The sequence below is a fragment of the Somniosus microcephalus genome, chromosome 5, assembly GCF_052327205.1.
Source record: "Somniosus microcephalus isolate GS21.2 chromosome 5, FLI_Smic_1.0, whole genome shotgun sequence".
In the NCBI taxonomy this organism is placed as follows: domain Eukaryota; kingdom Metazoa; phylum Chordata; class Chondrichthyes; order Squaliformes; family Somniosidae; genus Somniosus; species Somniosus microcephalus.
In genome coordinates this window covers 199,111,244-199,132,370 of record NC_140991.1, presented here as the reverse complement: position 1 = coordinate 199,132,370, position 21,127 = coordinate 199,111,244, and the positions used below count along the sequence as shown (strand labels likewise).

Here is a 21,127-nt window from a genome sequence, read left to right as displayed (position 1 = left end):
ATAGCTCTCATTATATGAGTGCTGGGCACACGGAGGGGAGTCATCAGCCAGATGCAGAGCGGATAGCCTTTGTCCCCAAGCAGCCACCCTCGGGTTTGACGTGGTGGCTGGACAATTGCTGACACACTGGACTGATGCAGGATGAAGGCATCATGACTTCTGCTAGGCTTGCGGGCATTGACCATCAGAATGCGCTGGGCGTGGTCGCACAACAACTGCACATTAAATGAGTGCTGGCCTTTGCAGTTATGAAGATCTCAGTATTGTTATGCGGCACCCCCAAAGCCACAGTTGATGGTGCTCTGCAACATGGGGAAGCCTGCTATCCTGGCAAAGCCACATGCATGCTCCTTCTGCTTCTCTCTGCTAAGAGAAGACAACATAGTCCCTTCCCCTGGTGTAGAGAGCCCCTGTGACCACCCAGATACAGTGATGGAAACGAACTGTGAGATGCTAGCTATGTCTCCTGCTGCAGAATGGAAGGATCCACTGGCGAAGAAATTGAGGGCCACGATGACCTTGTGGCCACTGGGAGAGCTGTGGTCGCCCTGCTCTGAGGCTGCAGGTCTGGTTGCAGGAGGTGGCAGAGTTCCGTGACCACCCCCTTGCTGAAGTGGCGCCTCCTAATACTCTGCCCCTCGCTTAAGTGGAGATAAAAGAAGTGCTCTCTGAAGACCCTAGGTGGGTAAGACCTCCGGTTGAGAGCCCTCCTGGCCCTCCTCCTCCTCCCTCTACGAGCATCTTCTCTTCTTTGCTGCCTCTGCTCCCTCTCCCAAAGATACACGAACATGAGGGGGACTGCCAGTAGAGCCCCCATGACTGTGAGTAAGTGTTGTCAGCAGAAGCCTTTAAATAAGAATGAAGGTGTTCTCCACTTGCACCTTCACTCACAGTCACCTCAGGAACTTGAAACAAGTTTAGAAAGCTGCTAGAGTTGCAGAAAGTTGCACAGAGCCAGTCAAACTGAACAAATGTGTCAGCTGCAAGTTGTTGCTGATGATCCCTTTAAATAATGCTGCTGGAGCCTCCCTCCTGCTTGTGAACACTTGGTCAGCTGGTCGTAATTAGCACAGGCTGGTAAGTTGAGCGGCGGACTCCAAAATGGCAGATCAGGCGTCAAGTGAGCGTTGCACACTCACTGATGTCACAATCTGAATAATCTCCGTATCACTAGCGAGTGCAGACATCAGCAGCGGTGCCACCCAGCTGAAAATGGCGCCCACCATGGGATCAGCTGGCAGTGGGTGGAAGTGAGGCGGCCGCCATTTCTTTTCCCGAAACAGGCCTTAATGGCCAACGCAAGCACTATGAATTTCTCGGCCATTGTGTTTCTGGACATTCATGAAGTGACATTGAAAGTGGACTTTGGCCATTGAATTTACATTATCTCTCTTTGTGAGGGTCCATATTGATAAAAATCAAGCAGCCTACATTGGGGGGAGGAGGAGTGGTGGTAATTAGGAATGATAATGAATTTCCTTGGGCACTTAAGTTATTAATAGCTGTTATCCCATTTAGTCCAGAAATAGTGAAGAGCGAGCCATATGGAGAGAAGGCAGACATTTGGGCAGCAGGATGCATCTTGTATCAAATGGCAACTTTGAATCCTCCTTTCTACAGCAGTAACATGCTCTCCTTGGCAACAAAGGTAGGAATATTAATTAGTCTCCCAGTATTATAAAAAATCTTTTGTAAATTAAAACAAAACCGAAGCAGCAAATGAAAAATTATATTATTCTGTTATAGCTGATATGATTGTTAACAGCTCTGAGCTTGATTTATGATGAAGTTTGCAACAAAAATTGTAAAAGTGTATGTGAAATGTAACATAGACTTACCATACCTCTGGCTTTGAAGCACTTTGGGACATTCTGAGGTCATAAAAGGTGCATATAAATGCAAATTCCTTTCCTTCTTCCATCCCCCTCTCCCTCATCAGTAGCAGTAAGTATTAGCCATCAATTTCTCAGGGCAGCTATATCCATTAAAAAAAATCCTTTACACAACATCACAGTAGTTTTTTTAAAATATGTACACTATGCTAATCAAATTCACGTAACCAATATTGCTTTGCACCATTTAAAAAAAATTCTGATGTGCCTACTTGATCACATGTATATGCTAGAAAGCTGTTTTTTCACCTCCAGTACTCGGGCTCAAAACTCAGAGACTGAACTGCCTGCTAATTAACATGATTGCAGCGTGCAAACAGTACAAATCACGCTGTTGAGTGGCTGCATGCTTCAGCAGGATCCCAAACTTGTGAGAGGGTAGCACCACTTAAAACTAGCCTGCACTACTTAAAGCTAGCCTGCACCTCTTAAAGGGGGTTGCATTGTGGCTGGAGCAAGTGCTAGAAGTCATTGTGGAACTCATTCTGACGTGGAAAAAGATGGATTTCTGGCCCTTCAAGTGTAAGTGGTTAGCTGGGGAAAAAGTTGGGCCTATTAAGGACCCAAAGAGAAGTCTTCATGTAGAGGCAGAGGACATGGCTAAAGTATTAAATGAGTACTTTGCATCTGTCTTCAGAAAGGAAGCAGATGATGTGAAGGTTACACTAAAAGAGGAGAGAGAAGTTATGGACAAGATAGTAATAGATAGAGAAGATATACTAAAAAGATTAGCATTACTGAAAGTTGGTAAGTCACCTGGTCCAGATGGAATGCATCCTAGGTTGCTGAAAGAAGCAAAATAGAAATAGCAGAGGCATCGGTCACAATCTTTCAATCCTCATTGGATACAGGATGAGTGGCGGAAGACTGGAGAGTTGTTAATGTTATACCACTGTTCAAGAAAGGAGAGAAGGATAAATTAGGAAACTATAGGCCAGTCAGCTATCATCGATGGTGGGGAAATTATAGGAAACTATTATCAGGAACAAAATAAATTTTCATTTGGAAAGGCATGGGTTAATCAAGGAGAGCCAGCATGGATTTGTTCAAGTCAAATTGTGTCTGATTAACTTGATTGAATTCTTTGATGAGGTAACAGAGAAGGTTGATCAAGGTAGTCCAGTAGATGTTGTACTTATGGACTTCCAGAAGGCATTTGACAAAATGCCACATAGGAGGCTTATTAAGAAGCTGGAAACTGATAGAATTACGGGGTAAGTGGAGGTATGGATAAAAATTGGCTCAGTGATGAGAGGCAAAGGGTGGTAATGGATGGATGTTTTTCAGACTGGGAGGTGTTTTGCAGTGGTGTTCCCCAAGGGTCAAAAGTAATGGACTCTTTTCAATTTTTATAAATGACCTATACTAGGGTGTAGGGAGCAGCACTATAGGCCTAGAAATTCGATAAAGCCCAAACACGGACAGTGGGACCGTGGGGTGAGATTTGCTCACGCCCATTTGGAAAGCGCAGGCAGCACGGTATTGTGCTGCTGTATACTAATTTGAATTATTTTAGCACCTAGCCCAGCGACTAACATGCTGGTACAGGCTGTGCACTCAACTGGAGACCCACTGTAACATCGCTGGAGCGAGGCTGCATTCTCTTAAAGCAAGGCTGTTATTTTTGAAAGCAGTCTGTGTTCTTGGAAAAAAAAATTCAAAATCATTCAAAAATAGACAGTCTCTAGCCCTTAAAGCTTAACTGCCTTCTGAAAAAAAATTTAAATGATTCCAAACTAGCTAGTCTTCAGCTCTTGAAGATGAACTTCCTTCTGCATGTAAAAAAATGGTAAAATTGCTTCAGCACTAAACACAAATGGCTCATTAGGCCAGGGAAAGGGAACCCAGGGTCTCGCAGGCAGCAATTCAGCTTTGTGCAGGGAGTCAACACTGGAAGAGAGGTCCTCTACCCACAGTGGGCAGGAGGCCCTCCAGAAAGAACGACATGGGACCAGATCGCCGAGGCCATCACTGTCAGCAGTGTTGCCCCCAGGACCTGGCTCCAGTGCTTCAAAAGCTGTCTCCTACCAACTGCACCACTAGCCTCACACACTGCTCAATGCACAACCCCACCCACCCCCCACCCCCCATCACTCACCTACCAACAATCTCTACCAAACATGAGGCACACCTCACATTCCTAGCTTCACCTCACCCCCTTGGAAGACACGTGCTGGCCAGTCTTGGCAGGGGCATGGCTGAGCCCTTGGCCAGTGACAGGGCTGAAAGAATACAAGATGCCTCCTCATACATTATCCTCCTTCTCTAATCCCGCTTCCTCCTCATCGCACAATCTTTGCTGATGTATAAGCCGCACATGGTGTAAGCATGCACTTCATGCTTTTCCGCCCTCCCCTCACCACAACCCTACCCTTGTGTCTTCCTCATTTCAGACACCTAAGAGATCCAGCCTGCCCAGCCAGTGGTTGACCAAGAAGAGGGAGAGGAGAGTGACGAAGAAGAAAAAGCATTGTCACTCGATTTCATATTCCCAGCCACTAGCTCCTCAAGGTCGTCCTGCAAGGCCATCTGCAGTCTACCCCACTGAAAGTCAGCAGCCTTCCACCAGCCATGCTACTGCCACTGGGGTATCACTATGTGATGTCACTAGGATAGGCAAAGGCACACGCAACACAGTCACTAAGGGAATGCACAGGGGTGATTAGTTGATTTTTTGATGTAATATTGGATGCATATATGGATAAAGTTGAAATGGAAAGTTTGCTTTGTGGAGGCTTTTATTTCAGCATTGTGGCCAGGACGATGCTGTGATGGTCAATAACAGAGGGAAAGTAAGGTGTGGGACAAATGTTGAAAGGGGAATTGAGGTTGTGGTAACTGGTACCACAGGTGGATGATTCGATCCCAGATATCCCGGCCAGAAAGGGTCTATCTGGGTTCCCTCCTTCCTTCCACTTCTTCCTCTTCTGCTTTCTCTACTTCCCTCTGCGAGCAGCTTGTCCCCTTTACTGCCTATGCTTCATCTGCATATTATGTAGCAGCCCATGGTGGACTGCAACTAGAGCCCCTAGGACTGTGAGCAAGTGGTCTACTCAGAGACCTTCCTTTAACATCCAAAGCCTTGCAAGTGCCAGCAGTACTCCCTGCACACTTTAACCACTTTTTAAATGTATTCTACCAAGCCACTATTCCAATAAAATATAAAAAATCTCCAAAAGCTGAAATCGAAACTTTCCTGAAAGATGTGTGTGTCCCTTTAAGAAGTGCTGATAGCGTCTCTGTACAACTACTGCACGCACGTACTTCCATGCGTGGTTAGGAGAGGGCGGTATGGAGTGCGGCGACGTTCAAAATTACAGTAATGCGTCAATTCAGGCGTTGCATGCCAATTGACGTCACGCTCTGCACATTTATATTGGAGAGGCAAGCGCAGGCAACAGCATAGGAACATAGGTACAGGAGTAGGCCATTCAGCCCCTTGAGCCTGTTCCGCCATTCAGTGAGATCATGGCTGATCTGCGACCTAACTCCATATACCTGCTTTTGGCCCATATCCCTTAATAGCTTTGGTTAACAAAAAGCTATCAATCTCAGGTTTAAAACTATCAATTGATCTTGCGCCAATGCCGTTTTGCGGACGAGAGTTCCAAACTTCTACCGCCCTTTGTGTGTAGAAATGTTTCCTAAAATCACTCCTGAAAGGTATGGCTCTAATTTTTAGACTATGCCCCCATGTCCTAGAATTTCCAACCAGCGGAAATAGTTTCTCTCTATCTATCCTATCTGTTCCCCTTAATATCTTGAGAACTTCAATCGATCACCCCATAACCTTCTAAATTCTAGGGAATATAACGCTAATTTGTGTAATCTCGCCTCGTAACTTAACTCTTGAAGGCCGGCTATCATTCTGGTAAACCTATGCCGCACTCCCGCCAAGACCAATACATATATATATTTTTTTCAATTAATTCCTGCGATACGGGCATCGCTGGCAAGGCCAGAATTTATTGCCCATCCCTAATTGCCCTTGAAAAAGTGGTGGTGAGCCGCCGCCTTGAGCCACTGCAGTCTATGTGGTGAAGGTACTCCCAAAGTGCTGTTAGGGAGGGAGTTCCAGGATTTACACCCAGCGACTGTGAAGGAACAGCGATATATTTCCAAGTCAGGATAGTGTGTGACTTGGAGGGGAACTTGGAGGTGATGGTGTTCCCATGCGCCTGCTGCCCTTGTCTGTCTAGGTGGTAGAGGTCGCAGATTTCAGAGGTGCTGTCGAAGAAGCCTTGCGGAGTTACTGCAATGCATCTTGTAGATGGTACACACTGCAGCCACGGTGCGCCGGTGGTGGAGGGAGTGAATGTTTAAGATGGTGGATGGGGTGCCAATCAAGCAGGCTGCTTTGTGCTGTACTCATCCAGGCAAGTGGAGAGTATTCCATCACACTCCTAATTTGCGCCTTGTAGAAGATGGCAAGGCTTTGGGGAGTCAGGAGGTGAGACACTCACCGCAGAATACCTAGCCTCTGACCTGATCTTGTTGCCACAGTATTTATGTGGCTGGTCTAGTTAGGTTTCTGGTCAATGGTGACCCCCAGGATGTTGATGGTGGGGGATTCAGCGATGATAATGCCATTAAATGTCATGGGCGGTGGTTAGACTTTCTCTTGTTGGAGATAGTCATTGCCTGGCACTTGTGTGGTGCGAATGTTACCTGCCACTTATCAGCCCAAGCCTGAACGTCATTCAGGTCTTGTTGCATGCGGGCATGGACTGCTTCATTATCTGAGGAGTTGAGAATGGAACTGAACACTGCAATCATCAGTGAACATCCCCATGTCTGACCTTATGATGGAGTGAAGGTCATTGATGAAGCAGCTGAAGATGGTTGGGCCTAGGACAGTGCCAAAATCAACTCCTGCAGCGATGTCCTGGGGCTGAGATGATTGGCCTCCAACAACCACAACCATCTTCCTTGGTGCTAGGTATGACTCCAACCAGTGGAGAGTTTTCCCCTAATTCCCATTGACTTCAATTTTACTAGGGGCCCTTGATGCTACACTCTGGCAAATGCTGCCTTGATGTTAAGGGCAGTCACTCTCACATCACCTCTGGAATTCAACTCTTTTGTCCATGTTTGGCCAAAGGCTGAAATGAGGTTTGGAGCCAAGTGGTCTTGGTGGAACCCAACCTGAGCCTCGGTGAGCAGGTTATTGGTGAGTAAGTGCCACTTGTGCACTGTCGACAACACCTCCCATCACTTTGCTGATAATTGAGAGTAGACTGATGGGGCGGTAATTGGCCGGATTTGATTTGTTCTGCTTTTTGTGGACAAGACATACCTGGGCAGTTTTCCACTTTGGTGGGTTAATGCTAGTGCTGTAGCTGTACTGGAACAGCTTGGTTAGAGGCGCGGCTAGTTCTGGAGCACAAGTTTTCAGCACGACAGCCAGGATGTTCACGTGGAGTGAATCGAATTGGCTGAGGACTGACTTCTGTGATGGTGGGGACCTCAGGAGGAGGCCGAGATGGATCATCCATTCGGCACTTCTGGCTGAAGATAGTTGCAAATGCTTCAGCCTTGTCTTTTGCACTTGTGTGCTGGGCTCCGCCATCATTGAGGATGGGGATTGACGTAATAAAACTCACTACGCACTTGGTTTGAGTATAAAGCAAGGCTTTAATCAACTTGTTTCAAAACATGGAGGTCTGGTTGTACTTCACTAGTTCCTGTCTTACAAAATGTCCTGGTAAAGCTGGGCCCACGCCCGAGTATTTATACTCCTTGGACGGCGCCACCAGCTGGCCGTCCAGTGTTATTTCATGAGTCGTTTCTTCATGATGATGAGATTTATAACAGGGATGTTCATGGATCCTCCCTTTAGTTGTTTAATTGTTCACCACCATTCACGACTGGATGTGGCAGGACTGCAGAGCTTTGATCTGGTCCGTTGGTTGTGGAATTACTTAACTCTGTCTATAGCATGCTGCTTCCGCTGTTTAGCATGCATGTAGTCCTCTGTTGTAGCTTCACCAGGTTGGCACCTCATTTTTAGGTACGCCTGGTGTTGCTCCTGGCATGCTTTTCTACACTCCCTGTTGAACCAAGGTTGGTCCCCTGGCTTGATGGTAATGGTAGAGCGAGAGATTTGCTGGGCCATGAGGTTACAGATTGTGGTGGAATAAAATTCTGCTGCTGCTGGCCCACAGCACCTCATGGATGCCCAGTTTTGAGCTGCTAGATCTGTTCTGAATCTATCCTATTTAGCACCGTGATAGTACCACACAACACAATTGAAGGTGTCCTCAGTGTGAAGACGGGACTTTGGCTCCACAGGACTGCAGTCACTGCTGCCAATACTGTCATGAACAGATGCATCTGCGACAGGTAGATTGGTGAGGATGAAGTCAAGTCTGGCAGCTATGTCCTTCAGGATTCGGCCAGCTCGGTCAGTGGTGGTGCTACCGAGCCACTCTTGGTGATAGACATTGAAGTCCCCCACCCAGAGTACATTCTGTGCCCTTGCTACCCTCGGTGCTTCTTTCAAGTGATGTGCAACATGGAAGAGTACTGATTCATCAGCTGAGGGAGGGCGGTAGGTGGTAATCAGCAGGAGGTTTCCATGCCCATGCTTGGCCTGAAGCCATGAGACTTCATGGGGTCCGGAGTCAATGTTGAGGAATCCCAGGGCCACTCCCTCTCAACTGTATACCACTGTGCCGCCTCCTCTGGTGGGTCTGACCTGCTGGTGGGATAGGACATATGCAGGAATGGTGATGAAGGAGTCTGGGAATTATGCTGAAAGGTATGATTCTATGAGTATGACTATGTCAGGCTGTTGCTTGACTAGTCTGTGGGGCAGCTCTCCCACTTTTGGCACAAGTCCCCAGATGTTATTGAGGAGGACTTTGCAGGTTCGACTGGGCTGGGTGTGCCGTTGTTGATGCCAGGTGGTCCGTCCAGTTTTATTCTTGCTATTGTTTTCTGTAGCGGTTTTGTACATTACTAGGCCATTTAAGAGGGCAGTTAAGACTTCATAAGGTATGGAGTCACTTATTGACCAGAGCAGTTAAGGATGGCAGATTTCGGTCTGTGAAGCAGATGGGTTTTTACAACAAACCGGTAGTTTCATGGTCACCATTACAGATACCATTACTAGCTTTTCACTCCAGATTAAATTTAAAATTTCCAGCTGCGGATGGATGGGCTTTGGAGCATTCACGATGCTGAGAGGGTCGTGGATAACACGTTTAGTGAGTTGGTCACACCGCAGGTAAGGGCTGCACAGGCAGAAGGGAAATGGGTGACCATCAGGCAGTGCAGTAGAGGCAGGCAGGTAGTGCAGGGGACCCCTGTGGCCATCCCCCTCTCAAACAGGTATACCGATTTGGATACTGTTGAGGGGGATGACTTACCAGAGGAAGGCAGCAGCAGCCAACTTCCTGGCACCAGGGGTGCTTCTGCTGCTCAGGAAGGGAGGAAAAAGAGTGGGAGAGCAATAGTGGTAGGGGAGTCTATCGTAAGGGGAACAGATAGGCGTTTCTGTGGCCGTAGACGTGACTCCAGGATGGTTTGTTGCCTCCCTGGTGCCAGGGTCAAGGATGTCACTGAACGGCTGCAGGGCATTCTGAAGGGGGAGGGTGAACAGTCAGAGGTCGTGGTTCACATTGGGACCAATGACATGGGTAGGAAGAGGGATGAGGTCCTGCAGCAAGAATTTAGGGAGCTAGGTAGCAGATTAAAGAGCAGGACCTCAAAGGTTGTAATCTCTGGATTACTCCCGGTGCCACGTGCTAGTGAGTATAGGAATAGGAGGATAGAGCAGATGAATGCGTGGCTAAAGAGTTGGTGCAGGAGGGAGGGCTTTAGTTTCCTGGATCACTGGGCCTGCTTCTGGGGAAGGTGGGACTTGCACAAGTCGGACGGGTTGCACCTGAACCAGAACGGGAGAAATATCCTTGCGCGGAGGTTTGCTAGCACTGTTCGGGGGGGTTTAAACTAAAATGGCAGGGGGTTGGGAACCTGAGCAGGGAGACAGAAGAAAGGGAAACAGGGGTAAAAGCAAAAGATAGGAAGGAGAAATCAACGGTTTAAATCAAACGTGGCCACAGTAAATAATAATTCTAATAGGTCTAAGAGCGTTAAAAAAAACAAGCCTTTGTGTCTTAATGCGAGGAGCATTTGTAATAAGGTGGACGAATTGACTGCGCAAATAGAGGTAAACGAATATGATTTGTTTGTGATTACGGAAACGTGGCTCAAGGATGGCCAAGACTGGGAACTCAACATCCAGGGGTATTCGATATTCAGGAAAGATAGGCAAAAAGGAAAGGGAGGTGGGGTAGCATTACTGGTTAAAGAAGGGATTAATACAATTGTAATGAAGGATATTAGCTCTGATGATATGGAATCTGTATGGGTAGAATTGAGAAATACTAAGGGGAAAAAAACATTAGGGGGAGTGGTATATAGACCTCCCTACAGTAAGGCGGAGGTTGGGGATGGCATTAAAAGGGAAATTAAAGAAGCGTGCAATAAGGGCACAGCAGTCATCATGGGTGATTTTAATCTACATATAGATTGGGCCAACCAAATTAGTAACAATACTGTGGAGGAGGAATTCCTGGAGTGTTTACGGGATGGTTTCCTGGACCAATATGTCGAGGAACCAACCAGAGATCAGGCCATCTTAGACTGGGTATTATGTAAAGAGAAAGGATTAATTAGTAATCTTGTTGTACGAGGCCCCTTGGGTCAGAGCGATCATAATATGATCGAATTCTTCATTAAGATGGAGAATGAAGTAGTTGACTCAGAGACAATTTAAATAAAGGAAACTACGATGGTCTGAGGAGCGAGTTCACAGAATCACAGAAACCCCACAATGCAGATAGAGGCCATTTTGGCCCATCGAGCCTGCACCGACACATATCCCACCCGATCCCCGTAACCCCTACACCAACACATATCCCACCCTATCCCCGTAACCCCACGTATTTAATCCCCCTAACACTAAGGGTCAATTTAGCAGAGCCAATCAACCTAACCCGCACATCTTTGGACTGTGGGAGGAAACCGGAGCACCCGGAGGAAACCCACGCAAACACGGGGAGAATGTGCAAACTCCACACAGACAGTCACCCGAGGCCGGATTCGAACCCGGGTCCCTGGCGCTGTGAGGCAACAGTGCTAACCACTATGCCACCGTGCTGGGTCGGATTGATTGGGGAATGGCACTCAAAGGGTTGACGGTGGATAGGCAATGGCAAACATTCAAAGACCAAATGGATGAGCTACAGAATTTGTTCATCCCAGTTTGGCATAAAATAAAACAAAAAAGGTGACTCAACCGTGACTAACAAGGGAAATTAGGGATAGCATAAGATCCAAGGAGAGGACATATAAATTGGCCAGAAAAAGCAATAATCCTGAGGATTGGGAGCAGTTTAGGATTCAACAAAGGAGGACAAAGGGATTAATTAAGAAAGGGAAAATAGAATATGAGAGTAAGCTATCAGGGAACATAAAAACTGACTGTAAAAGCTTTTATAGATATGTAAAGAGAAAAAGATTGGTGAAGTCAAGCGTACGTCCCTTGCAGTCAGAATCAGGGGAATTTTTAATGTGAACAAAGAAATGGCAGACCAACTAAATTCATACTTTGGTTCTGTCTTCACAAAGGAGGACACAAATAACCTCCCAGAGATGCCGGGGAATATAGGTTCTGATGAAAGGGTGGAACTGAAAGAAATCAGTATTTGTAGGGAAATGGTGTTAGGAAAATTGATGGGACTGAAGGCCGATAAATCCCCAGGGCCTGATAATCTACATCCCAGGGTACTTAAGGAAGTGGCCCTAGAAATAGTAGATGCATTGCTGGTCATCTTCCAGAACTCAATGGACTCTGGTACAGTACCCATGGATTGGCGGGTAGCTAATGTTACTCCACTATTCAAAAAAGGTGGTAGAGAAAAAATGGGGAATTATAGACCGGTAAGCCTGACAGCGGTAGTGGGGAAAATGCTAGAGTCCATTATAAAAGATGTAATAGCAGAGCACTTGGAAAGCAGTGACAGGATCGGACAAAGTCAACATGGATTTACAAAAGGTAAATCATGCTTGACTAATCTACTGGAATTTTTTGAGGATGTAACTGGTAAAATAGATAAGGGAGAACCAGTGGATGTGGTATATTTGGACTTTCAGAAGGCCTTCGATAAGGTCCCACATAAGAGATTAGCGTGCAAAATTAAGGCACATGGGATTGGGGGCAATGTATTGACTTGGATAGAGAACTGGTTGGCGGACAGAAAGCAAAGAGTTGGAATAAACGGGTCGTTTTCCGAGTGGCAGGCAGTGACTAGTGGGGTACCGCAAGGATCGGTCCTAGGACCCCAGCTGTTCACAATACATATTAATGATCTGGACGAGGGAATTGGATGTAATATCTCCAAATTTGCAGACGACACAAAGCTGGGTGGGAGGGTAAGCTCTGAGGAGGATGTCGTGAAACTCCAGTACGATTTGGACAGGTTGGGTGATTGGGCAGAAACATGGCAAATGCACTATAATGTGGATAAATGTGAGGTTATCCACTTTGGTGGCAAAAACAGGAAGGCAGATTATTATTTGAATGGCAATAGATTGGGAGAAGGGGAAGTGCAAAGAGACCTGGGTGTTCTTGTGCACCAGTCGCTGAAGGTAAGCATGCAGGTGCAGCAGGCGGTTAAGAAGGCAAATGGTATGTTGGCCTTCGTAGCAAGAGGGTTCGAGTACAGGAACAAGGATGTCTTGCTACAGTTGTACAGGGCCTTGGTGAGACCGCACCTTGAGTATTGTGTGCACTTTTGGTCGCCTTACCTGAGGAAGGACGTTCTTGCCATGGAAGGAGTGCAGCGAAGATTCACCAGGCTGATACCTGGGATGGCAGGAATGACGTATGAGGAGAGATTGTGTCGATTGGCCTTATACTCACTGGAGTTTAGAAGATTGAGAGGGGATCTCATCGAAACCTATAAAATTCTGTCAGGCCTGGACAGACTAGATGCAGGAAGGATGTTTCTGATGGCTGGGGAGTCCAGAACCAGGGGTCATAGTCTAAGGATAAGGGGTAAGCGATTTAGGACTGAAATGAGGAAGAATTTCTTCACCCAGAGAGTGGTGAACCTGTGGAATTCTCTGCCACAGAGGGCGGTGGAGGCCAGTTCATTAAATATATTCAAGAAAGAGTTGGATATATTTCTTAAGGCTAAAGGGATCAAGGGATATGGGGAGAAGGCAGGGACAAGGTACTGAATTTGGATGATCAGCCATGATCTCATTGAATGGCGGAGCAGGCTCGAAGGGCCGAATGGCCTACTCCTGCTCCTATCTTCTATGTTTCTATGTTTCTATTTGAACTCTCACCTTCGGATCATCAGTCCAGGCCTCTGGATTACCAGTCCAGTAACGTAACCACTATGCTACTGTATCCCTATCCTTCCTAAGGTGCGGTGTCCAGAACTGCTCACAGTAGTCCAGGTGTGGTCTTTTTTATTCGTTGATGGGATGTGGGCATCGCTGGCAAGGCCAGCATTTATTGCCCATTCCTAATTGCCCTTGAGAAGGTGGTGGTGAGCTGCCTTCTTGAACCGTTGCAGTCTGTGTGGTGAAGGTACTCCCACAGTGCTGTTAGGTAGGGAGTTCCAGGATTTTGACACAGCGACGATGAACGATCGGCGATATACTTCTAAGTCAGGACGGTGTGTGACTTGGAGGTGGTGGTGTTCCCATGCGCCTGCTGCCCTTCTCCTTCTAGGTGGAAGAGGTCGCGGGTTTGGGACGTGCTGCCAAAGAAGCCTTCGCGAGTTGCTGCAGTGCATCTTGCAGATGGTACACACTGCAGCCACGGTGCGCCGGTGTGGAGGGAGTGAATGTTTAAGGTGGTGAATGGGGTGCCAATCAAGCAGGCTGCTTTGTCCTGGATGGTGTTGAGCTTCTTGAGTGTTGTTGGAGCTGCACTCATCCAGGCAAGCGGAAAGTATTCCATCACACTCCTTACTTGTGTCTTGAAGATGGTAGAAAGGCTTTGGGGAGTCAGGAGGTGAGACACTCGCCGCAGAATACTGACCTGATCTTGTTGCCACAGTATTTATGTGGCTGGTCCAGTTAAGTTTCTGGTCAATGGTGACCCCCAGGATGTTGATGGTGGGGGATTCAGCAATGGTAATACCATTGAATGTCAAGCGGAGTTGGTTAGACTCTTGCTTGTTGGAGATAGTCATTGCCTGGCACTCCTGTGGCGTGAATGTTACCTGCCACTTATCAGCCCAAGCCTGAACGTCATCCAGGTCTTGTTGCATGCGGGCATGGACTGCTTCATTATCTGAGGAGTTGTGAATGGCGCTGAACACTGTGAATCAGCGAACATCCCCATTTCTGACCTTATATTGGAGGGAAGTTCATTGATGAAGCAGCTGAAGATGGTTGGGCCTAGGACACTGCCCTGAGGAACTCCTGCAGTGATGTCCTAGGGCTGTGATGATTGACCTTCAACCACCACAACCATCTTCCTTTGTGCTAGGTATGATTCCAGCTAATGGAGCGTTTTCCCCCCGATTCCCATTGACTTCAGTTTGACTTGCGCTCCTTGATGCCACACTCAATCAAATGCTGCCTTGATGTCAAGGGCAGTCACTCTCACCTCACCTCTGGAATTCAGCTCCTTTGTCCATGTTTGGACTAAGGCTGTAATGATGTCGGGAGCCGAGTGATCTTGACGGAACCCAAACTGGGCATCAGTGAGCAGGTTATTTATGAGTAAGTGCCACTTGATTGCAGTGTCAATGACACCATCCATCACTTTCTTGATGATTGAGAGTAGGCTGATGGGGTGGTAATTGGCCGGATTGGATTTGTCCTGCTTTTTGTAGACAGGACATACCTGTGCAGTTTTCCACATTGTCCGATAGATGTCAGTGTTGTAGCTGTACTGGAATAGCATGGCTAGAGGCGCAGCTAGTTCTGGAGCACAAATCTTCAGCACGATAGCCGGGATGTTGTCAGGGCACATAGCCTTTGCTGTATCTAGTGCGCTCAGCTATTTCTTGATATCACGTGGAGTGAATCAAATTGGCTGAAGACTGCTTTCTGTGATGGTGGGGACCTCAGGAGTAGGCCCATATGGATCATCTACTCGGCACTTCTGGCTGAAGATGGTTGCAAATGCTTCAGCCTTGTCTTTTGCACTCACGTGCTGGGCTCCACCCTCATTGAGGATGGGGATATTCATGGAGTCTCCTCCTCCCGTTAGTTGCTTAATGGTCCACCAGCATTCACGACTGGATGTGGCAGGACTAACGAGGGTTTTGTACAGCTGCAGCATAACTTCTAGCCTCTTGTATTCTAGTCCTCTAGGTATAAAGGCCAGCATTCCATTCGCCTTTTTGATTATTTTCTGTACCTGTGATGCACTATCAATTGCTACAAAAGACTGGAAGTTGAGAAAGTAATAAACAGGCTTTTATTACCAAAGAACAGAGCATGCCTCTTGTGGTTGCCTGGTATCCAAAAGGGCCGGGGGCTGCCGAGCAGCGACCTTTATACCCAGCCATGAGGGTGGAGCCAGGGGCGGAGTCAGCTGAGGCATGCACAGACAAGTACAACAATATGCAAGAGTGAACAACAGTACTAACAGTGAACAACAGTACTAACAACAGTGGTGAACAACAATACTAACAACAGTGGTTTACCACATTCACCCCTTGTTTAGAATTGAGTCCGGCGGGGTGAAGTGCACTAAAAATTCGTGTACTGAAGTCTATCAGGAGGCCTTGTAAGCCGTCCTGAGCGTCGCAGCAGCAGCGGTGATGGTGCAGCATCCAACGTTGAACCCGGTGTCTCGTTCAGAGGAGGTGTAGCAGGTGGCGAACCCTGGGGCTGCTGCATGCCGCCTACAGGGGTCAGAGCATGGGTAATGGGAGGTAGCGATGGTGGTCTCTCAGAGGCACCCGAAGGTGCGAGGTCTCGTGCGGGGACTGTGTCCTGGGGGTAGGCAGGAGTAGCGGTGGGTGGCGAAGAGGGTGTTTCAGGAGCACCCGCAGGTGCGAGGTCTCGAATGGAGACTGTGTCCTCCCGCCCGTCCGGGTACACCACGTAAGCATACTGCGGGTTGGCGTGGAGGAGGCTCACCCTCTTGACCAGGGGGTCCGCCTTATGGGTCCTCACGTGCTTCCGCAGTAGGACGGGTCCTGGAGAAGTCAGCCATGTTGGTAGCGAAATCCCCGACGTGGACTTCCTGGGGAAGGAGAACATTCTCTCGTGAGGAGTGGCATTGGTGGGTGTACAGAGCAGCGACCGAATGGAATGGAGCGCCGCAGGGAGGACCTCCTGCCAGCGGGAGGTCGGAAGGCCCTTAGATTTTAAGTTTAAAAGGACTGCCTTCCAGACTGTCGCATTCTCCCTTTCCACCTGGCTGTTACCCCGGGGGTTGTAGCTGGTGGTCCTGCTTGTAGCAATGCCTCTCGCGAGCAGGTACTGCCGAAGTTCGTCGCTCATAAAAGATGAGCCCCTGTCGCTATGGATATAGCTAGGGAAACCGAACAATGCGAAGAGGTCATTCAGACATTTAATGACCGTGGTACTGGTCATGTCCGAGCAAGGGATGGCAAACGGGAAACGGGAGTACTCATCAATTATATTGAGGAAGTACACATTGCGGTCAGAGGAGGGGAGGGGCCCTTTAAAATCGATGCTCAGCCGCTCGAAGGGGCGCGTGGCTTTGATCAGGCTTGCTCTGTCTGGCCTATAAAAATGCGGCTTGCACTCGGCACAGATCTGGCAGTTCCTGGTCATGGTCCTGACCTCCTCGATGGAGTAGGGCAGGTTACGGGATTTGATAAAATGGAAGAACCTGGTGACCCCCGGGTGGCAGAGGTCATTGTGGAGGGCCTGTAGTCTATCAACCTGCGCGTTGGTGCACGTACCACGTGATAGGGCATCTGGGGGCTCATTGAGTTTCCCGGGCCGGTACAAGATATCGTAATTGTAGGTGGAGAGTTCGATTCTCCACCTTAATATCTTGTCATTCTTGATTTTGCCCCGCTGCTTATTATGAAACATAAAAGCTACTGAACGCTGGTCAGTGAGCAGGGTAAATCGTTTTCCGGCCAGGTAATGCCGCCAATGTCGCACGGCTTCCACAATGGCCTGGGCCTCCTTTTCGACAGAGGAGTGTCGAATCTCGGGGCCCTGGAGGGTCCTTGAGAAAAAGGCCACGGGTCTCCCCGCCTGGTTAAGGGTTGCAGCTAGGGCAAAGTCGGATGCGTCGCTCTCCACTTGAAAAGGGAGGGACTCATCCACAGCGTGCATTGTGGCCTTTGCAATATCGCTTTTTATGAGAGTGAAGGCTGCACAGGCCTCTGCTGTCAGGGGGAAGGAGGCGGACTTGATGAGGGGTCGGGCTTTATCCACATAGTTGGGCACCCACTGAGCACAGTAAGAGAAAAACCCCAGGCATCTCTTCAGTGCTTTCTGGCAGTGGGGGAGCGGGAGCTCCATAAGAGGGCGCATTCTATCGGGGTCTGGGCCGATGACTCCGTTCTCCACTACGCAGCCAAGAATAGCAAGGCGCTTAGTACGAAACATACATTTGTCTTTGTTGTATGTGAGATTCAGCCGCTGGGCCGTCCGGAGGAATTTCCCTAGATTAATGTCGTGGTCCTGCTGGTCGTGGCCGCAGATGGTGACGTTGTCTAGATATGGGAAAGTGGCCTGGAGCGCGTTCTGGTCAACCATCCGGTCCATCTCCCGTTGGAAGACAGAAACTCCGTTGGTGACGCCGAAGGGAACTCTGAGAAAGTGATAGAGCCGACCGTCAGCTTCAAAAGCTGTGTACTGGCGGTCCTCAGCCCTGATGGGGAGCTGGTGGTATGCCGACTTCAGATCAATCGTCGAGAACACCTGGTATTGTGCTATCTGATTGACCATGTCAGATATGCGGGGGAGTGGGTATGCATCCAACTGGGTGTAGCGATTGATCGTCTGGCTGTAGTCAATAACTAGGCGCTGTTTTCCGCCAGTCTTCACCACCACCACTTGTGCTCGCCATGGGCTATTGCTGCTCTCAATAATCCCTTCCTTCAGGAGTCTCGCTACCTCGGATTTAATGAAACCCCTATCCCCGGCATTGTAACGCCTACTTTTGGTAGCGATGGGCTTACAGTCGCGGGTGAGGTTAGCGAACAAGGAGCGGGGGGAGACTTTAAGGGTGGAGAGGCTGCAAATGGCGCGCGGCGGGCGATTTAAAAACTGCTGGGTGCAGACCGTGAGAGGGGGGAGGGGTCCACCGTACGCTAAAGTGACACTCTTAAGGTGGCACTGAAAATCCAACCCCAGTAGGACGGCAGCGCAGAGATCGGGCAGGACCAGAAGTTTAAAATTTTTGTATTCAGTACCCCGCACTGAAAGAGTCACCATACAGTAGCCACCGACTTCCGCTGACTGGGCTTTGGAAGCCATAGAGATGCGATGACACGTCGGCAGGACTGGGAGAGAGTAACTGCGCACCGTGTCGGGGTGTATAAAACTCTCCATGCTCCCGCTGTCAAAAAGGCAGGTAGTGGCGCGGCCATTTACCGTAATGTCCATCATGGACCTGGACAGTTGATGCGGGAGAGATTGATCCAGCATCACGGAAGCCAGCGTATGTTCAAGCGCGTCGATGCGGTCGTCCGATGAGGCGGTGGTGGAGTCCGGGTCCCCCGTAACCGAAGTCGGAGGCGTCCAAGATGGCGGACAAAATGGCGGCGCCCACGGTCCCGATCCCCACGCGGCTGGGGGAGCCCAAGATGGCGGGCAAGATGGCTGCGCCCACGGTTCGCAGGCGGCGCTGCTGGCGTTAGCGGTCTTCCCTTTGCAGGCGCTAACGTAGTGACCTTTCTTCCCGCAGCCGGAGCAGGTAGCATTCTTCGCGGGGCAGCGTGCTCTAGGGTGTTTAGCTTGGCCACAAAAATAGCATTTTTGTGCCTGGGACATCGCTGCAGCAGTCGGAGGTGGCGGTCCCATGGCCCAAGATTGCGGCGTCCACGGCGCGGGGCGATTAGGGGAGAAAGCGTCCATATTTCTGTTGGCCGCGTCGAGCAAGAGCGCGAGGGACACTGCCTTTGTCAGGTCTATTTCACCCTTCTCCAGCAGCCTCTGCCGGGAGTAGTCGGACCTTGGACCCGCAACGAAAGCGTTTCGTATCAGTCCCTCCGCATGTGCCGCGGCCGATACTTCCTTGCAGTCGCAGCCGCGTCCGAGTACCCGCAGTGCCCGTAGGAAGGCCTCCACCGATTCCCCGGGCTGCTGTCTGCGAGATCTTAAAAGGTGCCTGGCATAGCCCGTGTTAACCGGGCGTGCATACTGCCCTTTCAGTAGGTCGATAGCCGCCGCGTAGGTCGTCGCATCTTGGATTAAAGTATAGACTTGGTGGCTCACCTTCGAGGCCAGGATTTTCAGTTTATTTTCATCAAGAGTCACGGTTGAGGCTTCCAGATACGCCTCAAAGCAACGCAGCCATTGTGCGAATTTAGTCGACGAACCCGCTTCTTGGGGGTCTAGGTCCAGGCATGTTGGTCTGAGGGCTCGCAGCAGCGCCTGCTGCTCAGCGTTTTGCGCCATCGGTTGATCAGCATTCGCAGCCAACATTTAATTTTGGTAATAAAATTGATGCACTATCAATTGCTACAAAAGACTGGAAGTTGAGAAAGTAATAAACAGGCTTTTATTACCAAAGAACAGAGCATGCCTCTTGTGGTTGCCTGGTATCCAAAAGGGCCGGGGGCTGCCGAGCAGCGACCTTTATACCCAGCCATGAGGGTGGAGCCAGGGGCGGAGTCAGCTGAGGCATGCACAGACAAGTACAACAATATGCAAGAGTGAACAACAGTACTAACAACAGTGGTGAACAACAATACTAACAACAGTGGTTTACCACAACCTGTTCATGACATTTTAATGATCTATGTACCTGGACTCCCAAGACTCTTTGGACCTCCACTGTTTTTAGTTTTTCACCATTTAAAAAGTAACCTGTTCTATCATTTTTAGGTCCAATGTGGATGACCTCGCATTTGCCAATATTGCAAACCATTTGCCAGAGTTTTGCCCATTTACTTAATCTATCACTATCCCTTTGTAATTTTATGCTTTCATCTATGCTGCCTACAGTGCTGCCTATCTTTGTGTCATCAGCAAATTTGGATATATGACTTTCTATGCCATCATCTAAGTCGTTAATAAATACAGTGAATAGTTGAGACTCCAACACAGATCCCTGCGGGACACCACTCATCACATCCTGCCAATTTGAGTACCTGCCCATTATCCCTGCTCTCTGCCTCCTGACGCTCAGCCAATTTCCTAACCAGGTCAATAATTTGCCCTCAATTCCGTGGGCAAATACCTTCATTAACAATCTCTTATGTGGAACTTTATCAAATGCCTTCTGGAAGTCCATATAAATAACAACCATCGACATTCCCCTGTCCACTACTTTAGTCATCTCTTCAAAAAAAATTCAATCAGGTTTGTCAGGGCTTTCACAAATCCATGCTGGCACTCTCTGATAATTGAAAATTTTCGAGGTGTTCAGTCACCCCATCCTTAACTATAGGGGGAGAAATTCGGTTGGTTAGCGCCTCCCGTTAGCGCCTCGGGGGTGAGGGGCGATAATGGGGCGCTAACGACTTACCACCTGGGTGCGGCGATATTACCGCCGCCCACGAAATTCACGTGATGGTTTGCGGCGCCTAGAGATCATGATGTCATCTGGCTGCGCAATTTGGTTCTGCCCCCTGCAGCATCACCGGGCAATAACTCCGACTGCTGCAGGAGGCACTGTTCGGGAGGCCGGGCGCTTCGGGAGCGCTAATTAAAAGTAAGACCACTGGTCTTCAGGCGAAATGTGTTTCCTTCCTTTAGGGTGCATTTTGAAAATTTTTATCTGCCGCAATTTATCAGCCCTACACTCTGTTAGAGTGCTTGGGGCTGATCGCCGAGGACCCCGGCTACTGTCGGCGATGAGGGAGATCGTTCAAATGCAGAGCCTGCAGCAATGACCCTTCCTTTTTAAGGGAGGGAAGGAGTCCTTGGATCCCAGCAGCGCTGCAGTGGTCATTGTGCAGTGCTGCACCTCTACCGCCCCCGCTGCTCGGTGTTACTTGAGTTTATAAATAGAGGAATAGAATATAAAAGCAAAGATATCATGCTAGAACTTTATACCTCGGAACAGAGGATGACTTGCTTCCACACTAAAAATT

General features: G+C 48.8%; 1 protein-coding gene across 11 annotated transcripts in view; it reads left to right on the top strand.

The window, feature by feature from the left end:
- Positions 1-21,127, top strand: part of nek10 (NIMA-related kinase 10) — a 470,337-nt gene that overhangs the window by 318,821 nt on the left and 130,389 nt on the right. For all 11 annotated transcript variants that reach the window (XR_015078459.1, XM_085988547.1, XM_085988546.1 and 8 more), the window contains one exon: positions 1,519-1,648. Coding sequence is in view for 10 of the 11 variants with exons in the window: in XM_085988547.1 (XP_085844673.1) it covers positions 1,519-1,648 (130 nt within the window). In the remaining variant the exon portion in view is untranslated. The remainder of the gene's footprint in view (positions 1-1,518; positions 1,649-21,127) is intronic.